General features: G+C 42.0%; 1 protein-coding gene across 1 annotated transcript in view; it reads right to left on the bottom strand.

The window, feature by feature from the left end:
* The window catches only part of LOC137074971 (sacsin-like), a 50,949-nt gene that overhangs the window by 11,837 nt on the left and 18,346 nt on the right, over positions 1-20,766 (bottom strand). Inside the window, exons 7-8 of the mRNA XM_067443079.1 lie at positions 18,095-19,517; positions 17,905-17,993 (exon numbers count right to left, since the gene is read on the bottom strand). Of these exons, the coding sequence (XP_067299180.1) occupies positions 17,905-17,993; positions 18,095-19,517 (1,512 nt within the window). The remainder of the gene's footprint in view (positions 1-17,904; positions 17,994-18,094; positions 19,518-20,766) is intronic.

Raw genomic sequence — 20,766 nt, 5'->3', positions numbered from 1 at the left:
TAAAATAAAAACAAACAAACAAACACACACACACACACGTCTGGTCCACTATCTTTGTGGGGACTCTCCATAGACGTAATAGTTTTTTCACTAGTTCACACTTACATCAAATTAAATAGAGTAAAGATTATGCGTATTTGGCGTGCTGTCCGGGGGAGGGCGCCGGGCTCGGAATTTCGCCCGAACCCAGAGTACCCCCCCGTGATAGAGATACTCTAGAACTGGACTGGAGTATATTATAGATTGAGTTGACATCTAATAAGAGTTTGTTAGAATCAAGTGAGGAGCTGGGGTGGTGGAGGGATGCTAAAATGAAAATGGTCAATGAAAGAAGGTAAATCAGCTGTATTTATACACCCCTCTTATCGTTGATTAGCTTGATGTGCTCCACTTGTGTTTAATTAGGTTTAATTATATGAGCGTGCTCCGCTTGTGTTTAGTCAGGTTTAATTATCTGCACGTGCTCCTCCCGAAATTTTGTTAATAAAAACTTCACTAAACCGTACAAACCGTATTTTCTATCCCCCTACACTGCCCCTAAACCTACCCTTAGCAGGAAACATTCTGAATTTTTACTTTCTCAAAAAAACGTATCCTGTATGATTTATAAGCATTTTGAAAAGTGGGGACCGGCTCACTTTTCAATGAGCCGGTTGAAAAGTGACTACTATCAGCTATTACTATCCTTATGGGGACATTTGGTCCCCACAATGTAATATAAACAAGGACACACACACACACACACACACACACACACACACACACACACACACACACACACACACACACACACACACACACACACACATATATATATATATATATATATACAAAAATGTGTGTATATCCTCCACTAAACTATGCATGCTCATGTTTTCACCATGAATTAAACTTTTAAAGAAATGTTTATATTTAGTGTGTATTTTATTTTATTTTTTAGCTATTTTATATAAACCTGTATATAAATATCATTACTAATTTCAGAAAATAAATTTTACAAACGCCATATATCCCCTTACAATTGCACAACTGAGTAAAAATGTTAGGCTATTAAAAAAAATTATATATGTTTATAAACAATTGACATGATTTTTACAGATTCTGATCAACCAGAACAGTTGCTTACATAAAGTTTAAGATAAAAATAACTGGAATTAATTAGCAAACATTCATATTTAGATAATGCATTAAGATAAACTGTTCATTCATTTCATCACTTTACCTCTGTCTTTATCCCCTTATTCCTTTATATTCCTGTATCAGAGGGCTTCGGTCTTTTTGACACATTGGCCATCCGTCATAAATAATTAGGCAACTTTCCAACTTTCACTTTCACGAGCGAACAAGCACATTAAAAAGCGGAAGTGCGCGTGCCCGGCGACTGTGTCCCGTCCCATCATAATAAAAGTCCCAGTACTCGCCCGTGTGTTTAGCACTCGTTTACACTACAGCAGCGGTTCCCAAACTGGGGTGCGCAGACTGACCACCGGGGGTGCGTGAGAGAATGTTTGTAATGGCAGAAAATTGTCTCTTTTTTATTTTTTATTTTACGTATTTATTTCACATTATAAGCTGTAGTAAATTATAGTAAATCATATTTTCATGTCATTTTACAAGCACTGCGTCTGCGTCAAAGCCCTGCTCTTTTCATTTTAGGTTGAAAGAAAAGTGTGTTTTTTTTTCACTGAGCACTGAGCAGGTATCAAACATGAGAAAGGGGTGCGTGCTACAAAATGTTTGGGAACCACTGCACTACAGTAATGTTAATAACCGCATCCATGAACATGATTTCTGCCCGAGTCCTATTTTTCACCGGCTGTGAGGTGAAGACCACATGTCCCAAGATGCTGCGCTCACACTTGGCGTCATCAAACTACGCCTTTGTTTAGAATAGACGACCTCCAGTGGACGGAAAGTTGCATAGTGCACCTTTAAGGTTGTCTGCTGAAAGTGATTCCTTACAGCTTGTCTGCTAGCTTGCTGCAAACTGTGGAATGGATTTCCTGAATGGAGGCGCAGCTCAATGAGACACAGAGTTATGAGACACGCTCAGGAAATCCATTCCGCAGTTTGCAGCCAGATAGCACAATAGCATTGAGCACCATTGTGGCTTGCCAAACACCGCAGAGCAATACAATGTTTGCAAAACCGTAATTCAGAGGGGTGGAAGCTCCCTCGCATCATACACACCAAACGCTATCAAACATTCAAAAAAACAGTTAAGTTCAGACAAGACTATTTGACATTTAAGAGATAATAATCAGGGCTTGACATTAACAATCGCCATCTGTGGGTATATTTCGGCGGTGCCGTGTAACACTCACACTAGACACTTTGAACTCATTATGGTCTTCTCAAAATCCATCTGTAATAATCGTGTTGCACATCACACGTGTTTCTATCGAGTTTCTGAATATAATAATCAGAGGCGTTCAGATTAGCGGTGTTTTGTTCAGAGCGCGCGCAGCTCTCATGCACTGAAATCTACGGTACTCTCAAAGCAGAGATGATCGTGCGATGTGCGCGGGAGATTCATTCATCATACAGTGATTGACAGTTTTCGTTCTATTTTTGCCCCGAAAATAGTTTCAAACAAACACAGCAGAGCAGAACTATAGCGCATCTGATATGACATAAAGTCTGCTCAGAGCTGGCCCAAGCCTTCATGGGGCCCTAAGCAGAATTTTATTTGGGGGCCCCTCGGTACCGATTGAATATTTTCAATTCTGATAATAATCGCACACCCATTATCAATTTTATTAGTTGTAGCTGTGTTGATTACATCATGTCTGTCTGTCATGTTTTTACCCTTATATGGTTTTTAATTGTAGCAAACCCACAAGAGTGCTCAGGTGTTCATTTGCACTTTAATATTCAAAGTCTTACAGTATGGTTCAGACTGGAATATGTACGATTTAAACTTTTTTTTTTTTTTTTAAATAAGTCTCATGATAAATATGCTCACAATTTGTTACCCCATGACTCTTGGATGAATAGAAAGTTCAAAAGAACAGGATTGATCTAAAATAGAAAGCTTCCAAAGAATCCTTAAAAAATATGTTTACACAACTGTTTTCAACATCATAATAAAAAAATTAATGTTTCTTGAGTTGCAAATCATCATGAGAATAATCTGTGAAGGATCATGTGACAGTGAAGACTGTGATGTTGAAAATTCAGCTTTGATCACAGGAAAACATTACAATTTACTTGTACACATACGAATATCATATATATATATATATATATATATATATATATATATATATATATATATATATATATATATATATATATATATATATATATATATATATATATATATCAATCATAGAAATCAGCTATTTTATATTGCAATAATATTTCACAATATAACTGTTTTAACTGTAGTTTTGATCAAATAAATGCAGCCTTTGGTAAGCAGAGACTTCTTTTAAAACAAGAAATGGTGGATTTCTTTCAAACATTAAGCAGATTTTGCATTCCCCCCCCCCCCCCCCCCCAAAAAAAAACGTAATAAATAAAAAAATAACTTTGAGCAACTCGACTATAGCACTTGCAGAGAAGCATTTACTGTGAACAGAAACTGGAAGCTATACTGTATTCCGTCCAAAACATGCAGCATGTCAAATAAACCAAAGCGCATTCTCAAATCCATCCATTCATAAAAAGGTTACCAGGCAACTGACGAGTAGCGCTGTTTCAGTGCAGATTTTTTTCTGCGCACTGTGGACTTTGAATCCTGACGAACAAGCTAGTCCAGTCGATGGCACCGCGAGCTCGTGCAGCGCTGTCAGAATCAATCCGTGCATATATTAGAAAACGTAACATTTTGCAGTTTATTTAGTAATTGTTTTAAGGCCATAAAGGCGATTTCAAACATAAAGGAACATACAGCGGCAGCAGGAAGTCATTTCAAGAGCTCTTGGGGGCCCCCTGGTGGCCCTAAGCAGCCGCTTAGTTCGCTTATGCCTTGGGCCGGCCCTGAGTCTGCTTGACGTTCGTGAATTTTGGGACCGTCTCTAAAGTTACATAACACATTGGTATACACGTTTCTAACTTCAATAGCAAGAGAATGACTTAGTCATAAAACACACTGTAAAGTGTTTATTTAGGTGTCAGGTATGATGCACACCTTTGGATTTTTGATATTTAATACAATAAACTGTCAAATCATGAAAAATATGCTTTATTTCACTAGGATACTTTTATTATTAAAACAAACAGCTCTGGTATCAGAATAGTATCGGTATCGGCCGATATCCAAATTCAGGTATCAGGATCGGAAGTGAAAAAATGTGGATCGGTGCATCCCTCTATATATATATATATATATATATATATATATATATATATATATATATATATATATATATAAGTTATGTGTTTGCTCACATGATAACAGAAGCAACGTCATACGCACTTGACGATGCGGAGGTTACTGTGGTGCTTAAAGCGAGATACTCCTCACACTTCTGCAGTTTTACTGAGATGTCTTATCCCGTGCAAATTGGCCATTAATATTACAGACGTCCTGAGGTAAAATTACTTCACCTCCACCTCCCCATGTTAGACTAATCCCGTCCGAATAGGGCTCTTGTATGATGAACTATAAGTAGGGGTGGTCAAAGAGCCCAACTGTTGATGAATGGCAGTAACTTTATCATTAAAAAATGACATAAATGTCACGGCTCATGAATTCACTGTCTCCTTCTGTCTGTGTTGTGTGGTGTTGTTGGAGGCGTGGTCACTGATTACTCATCACCGATCACTCTCACCTGCTGCACCTCATTACCGGGCCCATATATTCCTGTGTCTCACTCAGTCTTTTGTCAGATGGTTGCAGTCTGTCTTGTGGGTTCCTGTGTGTTCATGTTCTTCGTGGGATTGCTTCGCTCCGGTTCTGCCCGACCGCGTCTGCCCTTGCCTCCCTGCTCATGGATCATCTGTGCCTGCCGGCTTCCCCGCACGGACTGCGCTGCCTCACAGCCTGATTACCACCTGAGACTGATCTACCTGACTTTCATGAGAGATACTGTTCTTTGCTACGTGACAGAGAAATAAATCATTATTATTTCGCAATTGGATCTTGCTGTTCTTTCTTCCCAGCGCACACGACAGAACGATCTGACCAAAGATGGATCCAGCGAACCTGATCGAGTTACAGGAGTATTTGACTGCCCACAGTCAGCGGATGGAGTGGCAGGAGGAGCATGTCTGAGCCGTGCAGGCACTAGTGAAGCAGGTGTCCGAGCTCACGACTCAAATCAAACAGCTAACATCGCCCACTGCGCCCCAAGGTTATTATAGTTTTGCTTTTTGAAATTAGTTTTTATTTTATTATCGTTTTTCAATTTTGCTACAAATTTCAGTTTAGTTTTAGTTAGTTTTACAAATGGTTTTGCTAGTTTTAGTGTAGTTTTTATTTTGCAAATAAAACTCTCTTTTAATCATTCTTGGAGATTTTAACAAAGCAAATCTCTCCCGTGAACTGCCAAAATACAGACAGCACATTACATGTCCCACCAGAGACAGTAATATACTGGACCACTGTTCTACAACAATAAAAGATGCATATCACTCCGTCCAACGGGCAGCTTTGGGGTTGTCTGATCACTGTGTGGTTCATCTTATACCGACCTACAGGCAGAAACTGAAATCAGCTAAACCTGTAATAAGGACTGTAAAAAGATGGACTAATGAAGCAGAGCAGGTCTTACAAGCCTGCTTCGATTGCACTGATTGGACTGTTTTTGAAGCTGCTACCACCGATCTGGATGAGCTCACAGACACTGTAACATCATACATCAGTTTCTGTGAGGATACATGCATTCCTACCCAGTCATTCTTATCATTCACAAATGATAAACCATGGTTTACTGGGAAACTCAAACAGCTTCATCATGCCAAAGAGGATGCTTACAGAAGTGGGGATAAGACACTGCATGAAAAGTGGGATTTTCGTCAGTAAGCGGCACTGTAGATTGTCGTGGAAGATCAGGTTTACGACTGTACACGGCAGTTTGCAGGCGACACCGAAAACTGCCGTGAATTGTCAGAAATTGACGTGGGCCTTGCTTGGCAGTTGTCCCCCCCAAGACCCCCCTTCCCTTAACTTCAGGGGAGGCTTTAACATGTAAATGAACATGCTGTGAGCTATACAAATGCAAATCAGGGTAGCAGGAGTTTTAACCCATGTGACATTTAAAAGGTATTAACTTCCTTCTAAGAAAATCTCTTAGATAGATCAGGCTCAGTATAGCCTAATTGTAAAATCTTAAACTTAAGCTTGAATTTATATATTTGATGAAAGTATTCTAGATTATTTACTGTGTGTCATTTGCAATCAGTCCCCGTGAATTCAGTGCGACTCGCAATTTTGACCAATCACCGCAACTTTTACCAATCATTGCGGTCTCCTGCTAATAAGCGGCGTCATACATCAGCAAACTTTATATATCATATATCATTGCCTGTCAAAATTAACGTGTTAATGCAAATTAATTTTAACGGCACTACATATATATATATATATATATATATATATATATATATATATATATATATATATATATATATATATATATATACACAGGGGTTGACATTAACTTTTTTGCTCACCGGCCACCGTGGCTAGTGGTTTTCCAAAGTTACTAGCCACTCAGCATTTTCACTGGCCACAATTTTGCTGTTTGGAAATTACATTGTATATGTTTAAAGTTGACTTTGGCATATATAAATTACTTGATTTTGAATCATTTTGCATTATTTAGAAGATTTAAAACCCTTTCAAACTTTCAAATGCAGAATGACCCCCCAAATCTTGTATATCAGCTGGGATGTGCAGGTGGGCAAGGGGTGGGCAATATAATAGATTATAATAGAATATAATAGGCTAATATGAGAAAGGTAATATGACAGGCTATGAGTTATTTTAGTTAGTGTATATATATATATATATATATATATATATATATATATATATATATATATATATATATATATATATATATATATATATATATATATATATTTTAATATATAATATATATTATATAATATATAATATATAATTTAAAAAATACCCTAAGCAAATTACAAAAACAATAGTTATTAAAAATAAAATAAAAATTCCGATACTAATACGACACAATGTAATTTATTGAATGTAATTGTCATTGGATACGACTTTCATCGAAAAGAATGTAACAAAATGTGGGCGTGGTCTGTGTTGTGAAATGAAACCACATTAAAAATTCCCTTAAACTGCGTTTGAAACATACAGCAAAGCAGCGACAGAGGAAAACACAGAGCCTGATATTATGCAAACATTTACCAATAATGTGGAAAGCGTTTTAAATCTGTTCAGTGGAAAATCCGCTGTGACGAATCTGTCTTCGTCTAACATCTGCTGTAAATCCAGGTAAAACTAGCTGCGTGCACGCGCCCGTCCCCAGATAACATGATCCCCAGTTGATCCGTAACACCGGCGGTAAGAAACAGCTGAATGCAATCATTGGGCTATCTCGTCAGCTTGCTGCCGATTTTAACGAGCAGTTAACTTTAGTAATCTCCAGGTTGCTGTCCATAGATGATAGGTTGCTTGCTTTGGAGTCGAAAAACTGTGTGGAAGATACTAACTTTAAGAAGAGAAGACGAGTGCCTAAGAGAAGACCAGTCCTAAGATTGCGGTAAGACTGTTATCTAAGCTAAAGTAACCTAAAGCAAAGCTTTTTAAGTAGCACAAGCTGAAATTAGCCTTGTAAAAGAACAAATGTAAGTTGCTTTATAAAAGTGTTTTCTTTTTCTGGTCATTTTACAGGAAGCAGTACGCCGTCTTCACAACTTCGTCATAACACTCATTTAATTGTTTTCCAGCTGCATGTAAGACATAGAGACAGTACGCAGGAGCTTCAGGTACAAACATTCAGTTCTTGCATCGCAAGCAGAAGCTGTGAAGAGTTCAGCTCGGAGTCGATTGAGAAGAAAGAGGGTAAGATTTATTAGATTAGATCCGTTTTTGGTCAGTGTGACTATTTTTCAGGTGCATTTTACGCAGTACATCGCGCAATACTGATTGTCTTTATTGGTTGTTTTTACAGCTGCTACAAGCAAGAAAGAGTGTGTTAGCTGAGGATGAGGTGGGCCTTTGGAAGTGCGCTACCATAGACCTGATGTCTGATGAGGAAGACGGCATCGTTCGCGCGGTGTCTGGATGGACTGTTTGACCAGCCAGGAGCTCGCCGAGCTCTGTGCCACGCTGCAATCGAGATTAGAGGCGATTCCAAAGAACAGGGCAACGCACGACAGACGTCTGAAAAATGGACTTAAAACAGACAGAATAGCTAGTTACCTACAGCTCTGAAGCGGAAAACAGACTTCATGGTGCTGTAGGATTTTGGGCTTCTCGTGAGCTTCCTATTGTTGTGTGGGCAGATCTCAAACGTTTTGCATTTGGTTGTGTGTTTGTGTTTGTTCTAATAAAGCTCTTTCTTTGAATAAACTGCACGTCCCTGGCATATTTTCCTTTCCTCAATAAATGAATGTCCTTGATGGTTATAATAGCGTAGTCCATAGGATAACAATGACATGAATATAAAACATAATAGCATATCATATGAATATATACAATTAAAAAATAATATGCAGATCATAATTTTATATATATGTGTGTAAAATTATTATAATTTGGGGGTTTAAATTTATTAATTTATTACCCAGGTTGACCAATAGTAACAGATCTGCCAACCAATCACGAGTGATATTTCTTGTTTCAATGTAGTAGTTTCAACCAATACTGAGTGAGGAAATTCAAGCCATTCCGGCAAGGCGCCGCCCAGAGCTGCTATTCATATGCTAATTAGAGCCATTAGCGCCGGTGCCAGCATGCCTCCGCAAGCTCCACATACGTCATGGTTCGTTTCCGTCAATATGTGGCACAGACGAACGCGACGTTCACAGGCTGTAAACTGACGTTAATTGTCGAAAATCAGGGAGATTTCCGGCCGTTTACGGGGACGAAAATCCCACTTTTCATGCAGTGAGATCTTGTATAACCAAGCCAGGAACAGACTGACAAAGGAGATCAGAGTTGCTAAAACAAGCTACTCTGAAAAGCTGAAAAACCAGTTTTCAGCCAACGACCCTGCATCAGTCTGGAAAGGCCTGAGGAACATCACCAACTACAAGTCACCATCCCCCCGAGCTGTAGAGAATCCACAACTGGCTGACGATCTGAATGCATTCTACTGCAGGTTTGAAAAGCCCAGTCTCACACCTCACACCCACCCTGATCTGCACTTCACACCCTCACCATCACCTCCTGCACCCCCTCTTCTCCCCCCTCCTGCCATCCAACCTGAGCTTAAGGTCTGTGTGGAGGACGTGAGCCGAGTCTTCAAAAAACAGAAGACCAAGAAAGCTTCAGGCCCAGACGGCATCTCATCTGCTTGTTTGAAAGCCTGCGCTGACCAACTGGCCCCAGTCTTCACGCAGATCTTCAACAGATCATTGGAGCAGTGTGAAGTTCCCAGCTGCTTCAAACGCTCCACTATCATTCCCGTCCCCCAAAAAAAAAAAAAATCACTGGACTAAATGACTACAGACCTGTTGCTCTCACGTCTGTTGTCATGAAGTCATTTGAAAGACTGGTATTGGCCCACCTAAAGGACATCACTGGACCCTTGCTGGATCCTCTTCAATTTGCCTACAGAGCAAACAGGTCTGTGGATGATGCAGTCAACATTGGACTGCATTATATCCTGCAACATCTCGACAGACCTGGGACCTATGCAAGGATCCTATTTGTGGACTTCAGTTCGGCCTTTAATACCATCATGCCTGATCTCCTCACAGCCAAACTGACCCAGCTCTCCATACCATCCTCAATCTGTCAATGGATCTCTAGCTTCCTGACAGACCGGCAGCAGCGAGTGAGACTGGGTAAACTCACATCCAGCACTCTTACAATCAGCACTGGTGCCCCCCAGGGGTGCGTTCTCTCCCCACTGCTCTTCTCCCTGTACACCAATGACTGCACTTCTAAAGACTCCTCTGTCAAGCTTCTGAAATTTGCAGATGACACCACTGTCATCAGCCTTATCCAGAACGGTGACGAGTCTGCTTACAGACTGGAGGTTGAACAGCTGGCTGTCTGGTGCAGTTATAACAACCTTGAGCTGAATGCGCTCAAAACGGTGGAGATGATAGTGGACTTCAGGAGGAACATCCCAGCACTCCCCCCACTCACCATCATGAACAGCACTGTGGACGCAGTGGAGTCATTCAGGTTCCTGGGAACTACCATCTCTCAGGACCTGAAGTGGGACAATCACATTGACTCCAATGTGAGAAAGGCTCAGCAGAGACTGTACTTCCTTCGTCAGCTGAGGAAGTTCAACCTGCCACAGGACCTGCTGATTCAGTTCTACTCAGCTGTCATTGAGTCGGTTATATGCACCTCCATCACTGTCTGGTTTGGTTCAGCTACCAAATCAGACATCAGGAGACTGCAACGTACCATCCGGACTGCAGAGAGGATTATTGGTGCCAAACTGCCAACCCTCCAGGACCTGTACTCTTCCAGAGTGAGGAAGAGAGCGGGTAAAATCATCACAGACTCCACTCACCCCGGACACCTCCTGTTTGATCTGTTACCGTCAGGACGGCGACTCCGATCACTGGCCACTAGAACATCTAGGCATAGGAACAGTTTCTTCCCACAGGCCATTTCCCTCTTGAACAGTTAACCCCCCCCCCCCCCCCCCCCCCCCAAGGCAAATGCCTGTAAGTGCAATTATTCCCACTTTTTAGTGCAATATCTCCTAAACTCAGGTGATTACTTATATTACTTATATTATTTATTATTTATATTTATTCTCTCCACCCAAATACTGTAAATGCTCATAATCTACGTCTTCTGACTAAACGTAACCGTGACCTTATACTGTTCATATTTTTCTTCATATTTTTATTCTTAGAATTTTTTTATTATCGTGCTGTATTGTATTGTTTATGTGCACTGGAAGCTTCAGCACCAAAAAAAATTCCTTGTGTGTGAAAGCACACTTGGCAATAAAGCTCTTTCTGATTCTGATTCTGATTCTGAAATACATTTCTATTTATTTTTTATTTATTTAGTTTTAGTAATTATAGTTTAGCAGAGTTACCATAATGAAGTGTAGAGTTTAATCTTACTAAACATCCTTAAGTGAAATAACTTGATAAACAAGCATTATTGTTTAAACCCAGGACGGTCTTACAAAACATGCATAAAGTTGGGTCTTCACCTTTGAGCAAAAAAGCTTGAGTCAAACTATGACCTATACAAACAACGATCTGGAGATTAAAAATGAAATAAATTATATTTGATATAAAAAAATTATTTGATATTTTTGACATAGGCTCAGAGGATCCATCTTAAAGAACAAAATAAATGCAACGTAAAATATAAAAGTAAAATTTTTAAATTCCAGACAAACTCATTCATAACAAAGATGAAATATTGTTAAACAATTAAAAGCGTATTTTAATTTCTTCAGTAGTACAATATAGGCTAGAAGTGTAAGACCACAGCTTAAGTTGTGTGTGTGTGTGTGTGTGTGTGTGTGTGTGTGTGTGTGTGTGTGTGTGTGTGTGTGTGTGTGTGTGTGTGTGTGTGTGTGTGTGTGGTAATGGGGACCAATGTCCTCACTTATCTAGTAAAATATTATGATAACTGACTAGTGAGGACATTTGACTGGTCCTCACTAGTTAAAAAGGCTTATAAATCGGCCAAAACATGTTTTTATTTAAATCTATTGTTTTGAACGTTCTTGGGATGGGTATGTTTAGGGATAGGGATTGGGTTAGGGGCTATAAAATATCATTAACCTGATATAAAATCAATGGAAGTCCATGCAATGTCCTCACTTATATAGTGAGGTATTCCCTACTTTGTGGGGAAATGTCTCCACACAGATAATAATGTTATTAGTAGTAAATGATTATGATAACACCTTTGAGCCTGTCAATATTATGCAAACATGAAATCTCAAACGCACAGTAGGCTAGTACTTGCGTCTCTCGTCGCGTAAGAAACGGCATTCTAAAAAAGTGAGCTTAAAGGGGTACTTCAGCGCTGGGAAGATTATTTAAACTGGGTCATCAATGTAGTAGAAATGTGAAATTATTTTTGAATTTGGTGCCTTCTAGACTGAGAAAAGATAGAAAATGTATTTTTGTCCCATGGGGATGAAAGACTACAATTCCCAGAATGCTTCGCTGCCCTGTGAGGCCATTCCCACCAATGAGATTACTGTGACTGAGTTAGAGAAGACACTACAATTAAAAACTGAACGTGTCTGTTCAATATAATGAGTGAGTCACCGCGCGAGTATCACAGCACTGAGCACTAACTGCAGGAGTGATGAGAGCTGAGGTAATCGCGACTACACTCGCGGCATACATTCACAACGCGAGTTCAGTCTGGTGCATTTCAGTTCATGCCTTTGCAAGCATAACTTTCATAAAATTAATTTGAGAAGTTAAAAGACTTACATTGCTCACCATATCTCCGTTTAAATGAGTGCCTGTTTAGGAGCTGCCAGCTGAGCTCTCCCTGCAAGCTGAGTGTAATCTCCCATCCCCCATGCGCGGGTTCAAAACATGCGGAAATGGCTCCCTCTGCTGGCTGTAGTCTTTAGCCTCTGGCCAAGCATTCCTCCTATGATGCAAATATCATCAATTTGCATCATAGGAGGAATTTTTCCAGAAATAAAATGCATAAATCTCTTGTCTCAGGGGGATATGAGGGGGGAAAGCACAATCATTTGAATATACTCCAGGGTTTCTACTGATACAAAGCCATATGCTAATCGCTGAAGTAACCCTTTAAGTGAACAGAAGCTCAACGTGCATCTCATTACCTTGTTATTTCACTGCCACGGACGCATTGATTCTTTGTGAACTGCCGTTTAGGACCAGCGACGTGTTGACTGTCGCGTCCGTCACAGGACAGCGGTTAATCTCCTCCTCAGATCACTTCACGCGCAGTAGCGCAAAATACAGACACTCCCTCAACCACCACAGTCAGATTTTCCACCACATTAAAGAGAGCTTATTTATAACGAAAACGAAGATTTATTTTTGCTAATTATTTTATTTCAGTTAGTTTTTTAGTAAGAGTAGTTAGTTTCGTTTAGTTTTAGTTTTTTATTTATTCTGATTTTTTAAATTTAATTTCAGTTTATGAAAACGTTTTTTGACCAATAGTTTTAGTCTTAGTTTCAGTTTTCGTTTACGAAAATAACCTTGCTGCGCCCAGCCCGCCGTCCGTTTTCCCCATCCCAGCCGCCGGCCCTAACCATTTGGAACCACGCATTCCCACACCTGAGAGATACGCGGGTGAGCCTGAGTTATGCAGACCTTTCTTGACTCACTGTTCTCTGTTCTTTTCACTTCAGCCGCTTACATTCGCCATGGAGAGAGCCAAGGTTGCGGTGGTGATCAATCTACTGTCTGGCCGTGCGGCGGTCTGGGGAACGGCGGTGTGGGAGAACGACCATCATAGCTGCTCTTCGTTCCGAACACTCTCAGCGGAACTCAGACGGGTCTTCGACCGTGCCGCTACGGGTCGTGAAGCGGCCCGCCAGCTCTCAGAATTACACCAAGGCAAGGATTCGGCATCGGATTACATGATCCATTTTCAGACATTGACCGCTGAGAGTAAGTGGAACGAAGAGGAACAGTGGGACAGATTCTTGCATGGGCTGGCTGACCGTGTCCAACGAGAAATTTACACCCTGGAACTTCCCCATCGCCTTGACGACCTCATGGACTTAGCGCTACGGGTGGACTCCAGATTAGAGAGGCGAGACCGGCGCACCCTTGTCAGAGAGTCTCCTGAGCCGTTCCAGCCGTCGGCGAAAGACACGGTCAGCCCACCCAGCGACACCGAGCCCATGCAGGTGAGTCGAGCTCGGCTTTCCCGGCATGAGAGAGAGCGCCGTAGAGCCGAGGGACGGTGCATGTACTGTGGTGCGGCGGGGCATTTCCTCAATCATTGCCCTTTAAGAAAGTCTAACCCGGCAGTAGAGAGGAGGCTACTGTCGGGTGGAGCGTTGAGGAAATCCTCATCCGCAACTCTCTTGCCGGGAAGAGTGCAATGGGCAGACCGGTCACACAGCTGCCAAGTGTTTGTGGACTCAGGAGCGGAGGGTAATTTTATGGACCGTGCACTGGCCACCCAGCTCCATATCCCCATGCAACCTCTCAGCACTCCTATTGCTGTACATGCACTCTATGGACAGACACTCCCCACCATCACACACACCACGGACCCTGTCACACACTATCACGGGCAACCACACAGACTCTCACCTTTTACATCACTGAAACACCCCTCATGCCCGTCATCCTCGGTCATCCCTGGTTGGTCAAGCATAACCCCAGGGTTGACTGGGGATGCAGTTCGGTATCTGCTTGGAGTAATCCGTGCTATTCCTCTTGTCTTGTGTCTGCTCGTACGTCTGTGTCTAGTTCTGTGTTACAGGAGGAGGCGGTGAATTTGTCTGACGTGCCTAAGGAGTATCTCGACCTGAAGGAAGTGTTCAGTAAGTCCAAGGCTGCTTCTCTTCCTCCTCATCGTCCCTATGACTGTGCAATAGATCTTATGCCAGGTACGTCTCCGCCTAAGGGCAAGCTTTACTCACTTTCTATTCCAGAAAGGGAGGCCATGGAGAAATATATTTCTGATTCGCTTATTTCCAAGTTCATCCTCTTCTTCTCCAGCGGGGGCGGGGTTCTTTTTTGTGGGTAAGAAGGATGGGTCCCTGCGACCTTGCATTGATTACCAAGGGCTGAACAACATCACGGTTAAGAATACCTATTTTTTTGCCGTTGATGTCTTCAGCCTTTGAGAGGTTGCAAGGGGTATCCATATTCACAAAACTGGATTTACGTAATGCTTATCATTTGGTCCGTATAAGAGAGGGGGATGAATGGAAGACTGCTTTTAATACCCCTAGGGGGCACTTTGAATACTTGGTCATGCCTTTTGGGCTGTCCAAATCCCCAGCAGTCTTCCAAGCACTAGTCAATGACGTGCTGGGAGACATGGTCGATCAGTTCATTTATGTCTATCTGGATGACATTTTGATTTTTTTTCTTCATCTCTCCAGGAACATGTCCAGCACATTCGACTAGTACTCCAGAGGTTGCTAGCGAATGGGCTTTTTGTCAAGGCGGAGAAATGTGCTTTCCATGCACAGTCTGTTCAGTTCCTTGGACACATCATCTCGTCCGAGGGAATGCGCATGGATCCCAACAAGGTTAAGGCTGTGATAGATTGGCCAACCCCAGAGTCCCGCAAGGCCCTGCAGAGGTTCCTGAGGTTCGCCAATTTTTATCGACGTTTTATTCGTAATTTCAGCCAACTAGCCGCGCCTTTGACAGCGTTGACCTCCCCCAAAGTGACGTTTAGGTGGTCTGGTGCAGCCGAAACTGTATTTACCAACCTCAAGAGCCGCTTTGTTTCGGCTCCCTTTCTCATCGCCCCTGATCCATCACGTCAGTTTGTGGTGGAGGTGGACGGTTCAGAGGTGGGGGTAGGAGCGGATCTTTCCCAGCGCTCTCCCTCGGACGACAAGATGCATCCGTGCGCGTTTTTGTCTCACTGTTTACCGCCAGCAGAATGTAACTACGACATTGGTAACAGAGAACTGTTGGCAGTTAAGCTTGCATTGGAGGAATGGAGTCATTGGTTAGAGAGAGCGGGGGTTCCTTTTATCGTTTGGACTGACCATAAGAATCTGGAATATATGGAATATATCAGATCTGCCAAAAGACTCAACTCTAGGCAGGCTCGGTGGGCTCTTTTTTTCGGACGTTTTGGTTTTACTCTATCGTACCGCCCGGGTTCCAAGAACATCAAACCCGATGCTTTATCTCACATTTTTGACTGCTCCGAACGCCCGTCTACTCCCGAGTGCATTTTTCCAGAGAGACTCATCATCTCGTCACTTACATGGGAGGTCGAATCGAAGGTCAAATCGGCCTTAGAAGGGGTAACGCCTGTGGCCCACTGAATCGTTTATTTGGGCCAGAGGGAGTTCGGTCCGATGTAATTTGATGGGGTCATAGCTCCAATATAGCTTGCCATCCGGGAGTCAATAGAACCAAATTTTTGGTACAGCAACGGGTTTGGTGGCCTGGTATGGCTCGTGATATCCGGGAATTTGTCTTGGCTTGTTCAGTTTGCGCCATGGGTAAGACTTCCAATCACTCTCCAGACTCAACCGCTGTCTGTTCCTTCGAGACCCTGGTCCCATATCGCTCTAGATTTTGTTACCGCCCTCCCAGGGCAAGACGGTCGTTTTGACCGTCGTGGACCGGTTCTCGAAAATTGGTTCATTTTATTCCCCTTGCCTAAATTACCTTCCGCCAAGGAGACAGCAATGGCTGTCGTAGACCACGTCTTTCGCTTACATAGCCTTCCCACAGACGTGGTTTCCGACAGGGGGCCCCAATTTGTATCCAAATTTTGGCGTGAATCTGTAAATTACTGGGGGCGACAGTTAGCCTGTCTTCGGGTTTCCATCCCCAGAGCAATGGTCAAACTGAATGAGCCAACCAAGATCTTGAGCGAGTGTTACAATGTATTGCTGCCAAGAACCCTTCCTCTTGGAGCCAACTGATTTCTTGGGTTGAGTACGCTCAACTCGTTACCAGTGTCGGCCACGGGCCTCTCTCTGTTTAAGTGTAGTTTAGGGTACCAGCCACCTATCTTTCCCAGTCTGGAATCCGAAGTCGCGGTCCCCTCCGCACACGTCTTCGTCCAGAGGTGTCGTCGCACATGGAATAGAGCCCGTGAGACTCTACTCCACGTAGGTAGACGCACCAAGGCCCAAGCCGATCGCCACCGGTCTAAGCCTCCCGTGTACGTCGTGGGTCAAAAAGTGTGGCTTTCTACCAAGAACATTCCGCTGCGTTCCGTAAGTAATAAGCTCGCTCCCAAATTAATTGGCCCGTTTCCTGTCACTAAGATCATTAGCCCAGTGACAATCCGCCTCAAACTACCTCCAGCGTACGGGAGAATTCACCCCGCCTTTCATGTCTCCAAATTAAAACCTGTGTTTCAGTCCCGCATTAATCCGCCAGCTCCGCCCAGCTCCCTCAAGTCACTGATTACTCATCACTGATCACTCTCACCTGCTGCACCTCATTACTGGGCCCATATATTCCTGTGTCTCACTCAGTCTTTTGTCAGATCGTTGCAGTGTGTCTTGTGTGTTCATGTTCTTCATGGGATTGCTTTGCTCCGGTTCCGCCGACCGTGTCTGCCCTTGCCTCCCTGCTCATGGATCATCTGTGCCTGCCGGCTTTCCCGCACGGACTGCGCTGCCTCACAGCCTGATTACCACCTGAGACCGATCTACCTGACTTTCATGAAAGATATATTTCTTTGCTATGTGACTGAGAGAAATAAACCATTATTATTTCGCAATTGGATCTTGCTGTTCTTTCTTCCCAGCGCATACGACAATAAATCTATCACACTGTAGTGTCAAGTGGTTTCAAAATATCATTTACAGTGAAGAACAAGGCTTTATTGTTACCATCTTTAGACTCAATTAAATGTTACTAAAAACCATTTTTGGCAGAAGAAAGTGCATCTTTACAAAGATAAATATAATTTAAGTTATCTTTATCTGAAATATTAGGGCTGTAACGATTCGTTTTAACTTCGATTCGACTGAAATAAATCAGTCACACTGATTTATATTTTGGCTAAAAAGTCACTGAATCGTTTCGGATCATATCGTTCTAAATGAACCGATATCGTCCTTAAATTGTATCGACAACCTCAAAACGTGATACGAATCGAATCGTTACACCCCTATGAAATATATTAAAAAGTTTTCTTACTCTTTGTTGCTAGTTTCTTTAGTTGTATAGTGCAAACATGGCTCAGGTCGTTGGGTATAAATCTTTCTTTACAAAATGGCAGCAATGATCTAAACAAAGAAAAAACAAACAGATTATTAGTACTTTGAAAACACAATATAAACACACTAAATATTTCAAGAAAGAAAGAGACAACTATATCACACCTTACCTTGGAAACTTTTCATTGTCGATCAAAACAGTGTTCTGCTCTTCATTGCTAAAGGAAGTGAAGTTTCCATCACTGAGAGGCAGAAGCTTAAGGCCTTGTAACTCTGTGTACTTCTCATCACTGAGAGCAAACTCAAGAAGAGAGTATTTGTCATCTTTGGTGAGATTTTCAGCCTTATTTCTGTGAAGGACAGCTCTAACATAAGATGGAGTCACCCATGTCAAGGTGTCACTTTTAGGGAAGATTTCTTGAACATCTTTCAAAACATGTTCTGGGACTGTGACCAGGTTCTCGCCTTCAGCAATCAATAATCTTGACACTGCAGACGTTGTGCCACTACATATATTGTTGACTGGAAAAACTGCATCTGAGGGAGACACCCAGATTTTCTCATCACTGGCAAGGTGAAAGATCTTGTTTTCAATTAGACATTTCAGAGTATCTGTTGCAACTTCATGCCATCTGTCTTTATGTACGGTCATGGATAGGTCAGGCCAAAGATTGTACACAGTGGCAGCAGGCAGGGATGAGTTTCTGGATAACTGAATGGCATCCAGGATCATCATAAGATATACATGAGGAAGGAGATCTTTTATAAGTAGCTCATTCCACTTTGCAGACTCGTCATTCTTCTGATCCTCCTCTTGCCACTTAATGAACCTCCGATTATCGATCAGGCCAAAGCAAGCATTGATGTGAATGGGAAGCCCAGTTTTGTTTGATTCATTATTTGGAAGTGGCAGAAAGTAACTAAGTCGCCCATTGCAAAGTGATCTGTCTTCATCTAATCGAAAAGCTGCATCAACTTGAGGGTAGAAGCTCAGCTTACTGGCTAGAGAGTCAATCTCTGGTTTATATCCGTGTTTCAGAAGGCAAGTTGTCACAAGCCACCGGGACTTTGTTTCTTGCATTTGCTGGGAAATGTGTGATACGGTTTTGAAACAAGTTTTTCTGTCAAAGGATTCCTGCTTGGCATGAGATGTGACAAATTGACTTGACACTGAAACTTTTAGCCTATTGTTACAGAAACCATTGGTGTCAATGTGCAGCAAAGTAATGGATGACACATTTCTCAGGAAAAGAAGACTGATGCCTGCATCAGCAATGAAACTGTCAAAAAGCTGAGTAACTTTTGTGGAGTCATACAACTTATCAGAGATGTCAGAGGCCTCATTACGCAGAGGGAAACGGAAAAGTGTTCCTTTGAAGTATTTATCCTCGCCGATGACCTTCTCCCAGGAACAACTGTCGAGTTGATTGACAACATTTTGAAAGGGCTGGAACTGATCTCTCAAGTTCAAAAGTCTCTCTCTGTCCTCTTCATCATCCAATGACCATCGATAGCCTTCTTCATCATCTCCAAACATCTTCTTTTGGGGGTCAAAAATGGCAAGGTGTTTAGAACTGAATACACATGGCAAGTCTGCAAAAAACAATAATAATAATTTAGCTATTGACATGAACTCGACGCATGCGCGAGAATATGCAGATCCACCGTTCAGATACATGACCCAGAAGAGGAGGAGCGCCGGGAAGCCTATCTGAAGCCTTTCTCAGCCATCAGCTTACAACAAAAATATCTTCATTTGTGTTCCGAAGATGAACGAAGGTGTTACCATCCACTTTCCAACGACATGAGGGTGAGTAATTAATTAAATAATTTTTATTTTGGGGTGAACTAACCCTTTAATATCACTGCATCCTAGTTTTATTATAAAAAGTGGTCAGATATCGAAGCTGGAGTCTTAAACTTTTCTAATGATACTCAGGTTGTCCAAATCAAGTAAAAGTGTGATGTTTTAATGGGCACTGAATATTATATGAATCTTTCATATAATGTTTTTTATTTTATTTAAAAAATCTGCTGGCAGGGAAAGAGTCAGATTTATTCAAATTGAAAAAATTGTATTTAAAGCTTCATGTGAATTTAGTAATCAGAACATTATAATGTACAGTTTTGAGATTTGCAAAATATATTTAACATTTTGTCACGGTTTAACAGTCAGAGTGCCCCTGATAACCACCAGAGGCCACTCCACCCCGAACTGAGTTGGGGGTTACCAGAGATGGCTTCAGCCCCTGACCAGTGTCCAGTGAGGGCTCCAGCTCGTGGCCAGAGTCCAGACAGGGCTCCGCCTCCTTCCTGTCACAAGTCCAGAGAGGACTCCGCCTCCTTCCTGTCACGAGTCCAGAGAGGACTCCGACCGGGCCACCTGCTCAGCTTTCTCCGCCGTGGGTGTCTTCAAGACTGTCTGCGCTGCTGTGGTCGTCGACAAGTGAAACTTGTATATTATATTCATTTATTACACACAGACTGATATATTTCAAATGTTTATTTCTTTTAATTTCGATGATTATAACTGACAACTAATGAAAATCCCAAATTCAGTATGTCAAAAAATTAGAATATTACATAAGACCAATAGGCCTACAAAAAAAAGGATTTTTAGAAATCTCAACCAAATGAAAAGTATAAAGATGAAAAGTATGAGCATGCACGCTCAAATCCTTTTGCCTGAATTACTGTAGCAATGCGGCGTGGCATGGAGTCAGTCAGTCTGTGGCACTGCTCGGGTGTTATGAGAGACCAGGTTGCTCTGATAGTGACCTTCAGCTCTTCTGCATTGTTGGGTCTGGCATATTGCATCTTCCTCTTATAATACCCCATAGAT

This window comes from Pseudorasbora parva, chromosome 5 (assembly GCF_024679245.1).
Source record: "Pseudorasbora parva isolate DD20220531a chromosome 5, ASM2467924v1, whole genome shotgun sequence".
Taxonomy (NCBI): Eukaryota; Metazoa; Chordata; class Actinopteri; order Cypriniformes; family Gobionidae; genus Pseudorasbora; species Pseudorasbora parva.
This window is presented reverse-complemented; position numbering and strand designations above follow the sequence as displayed.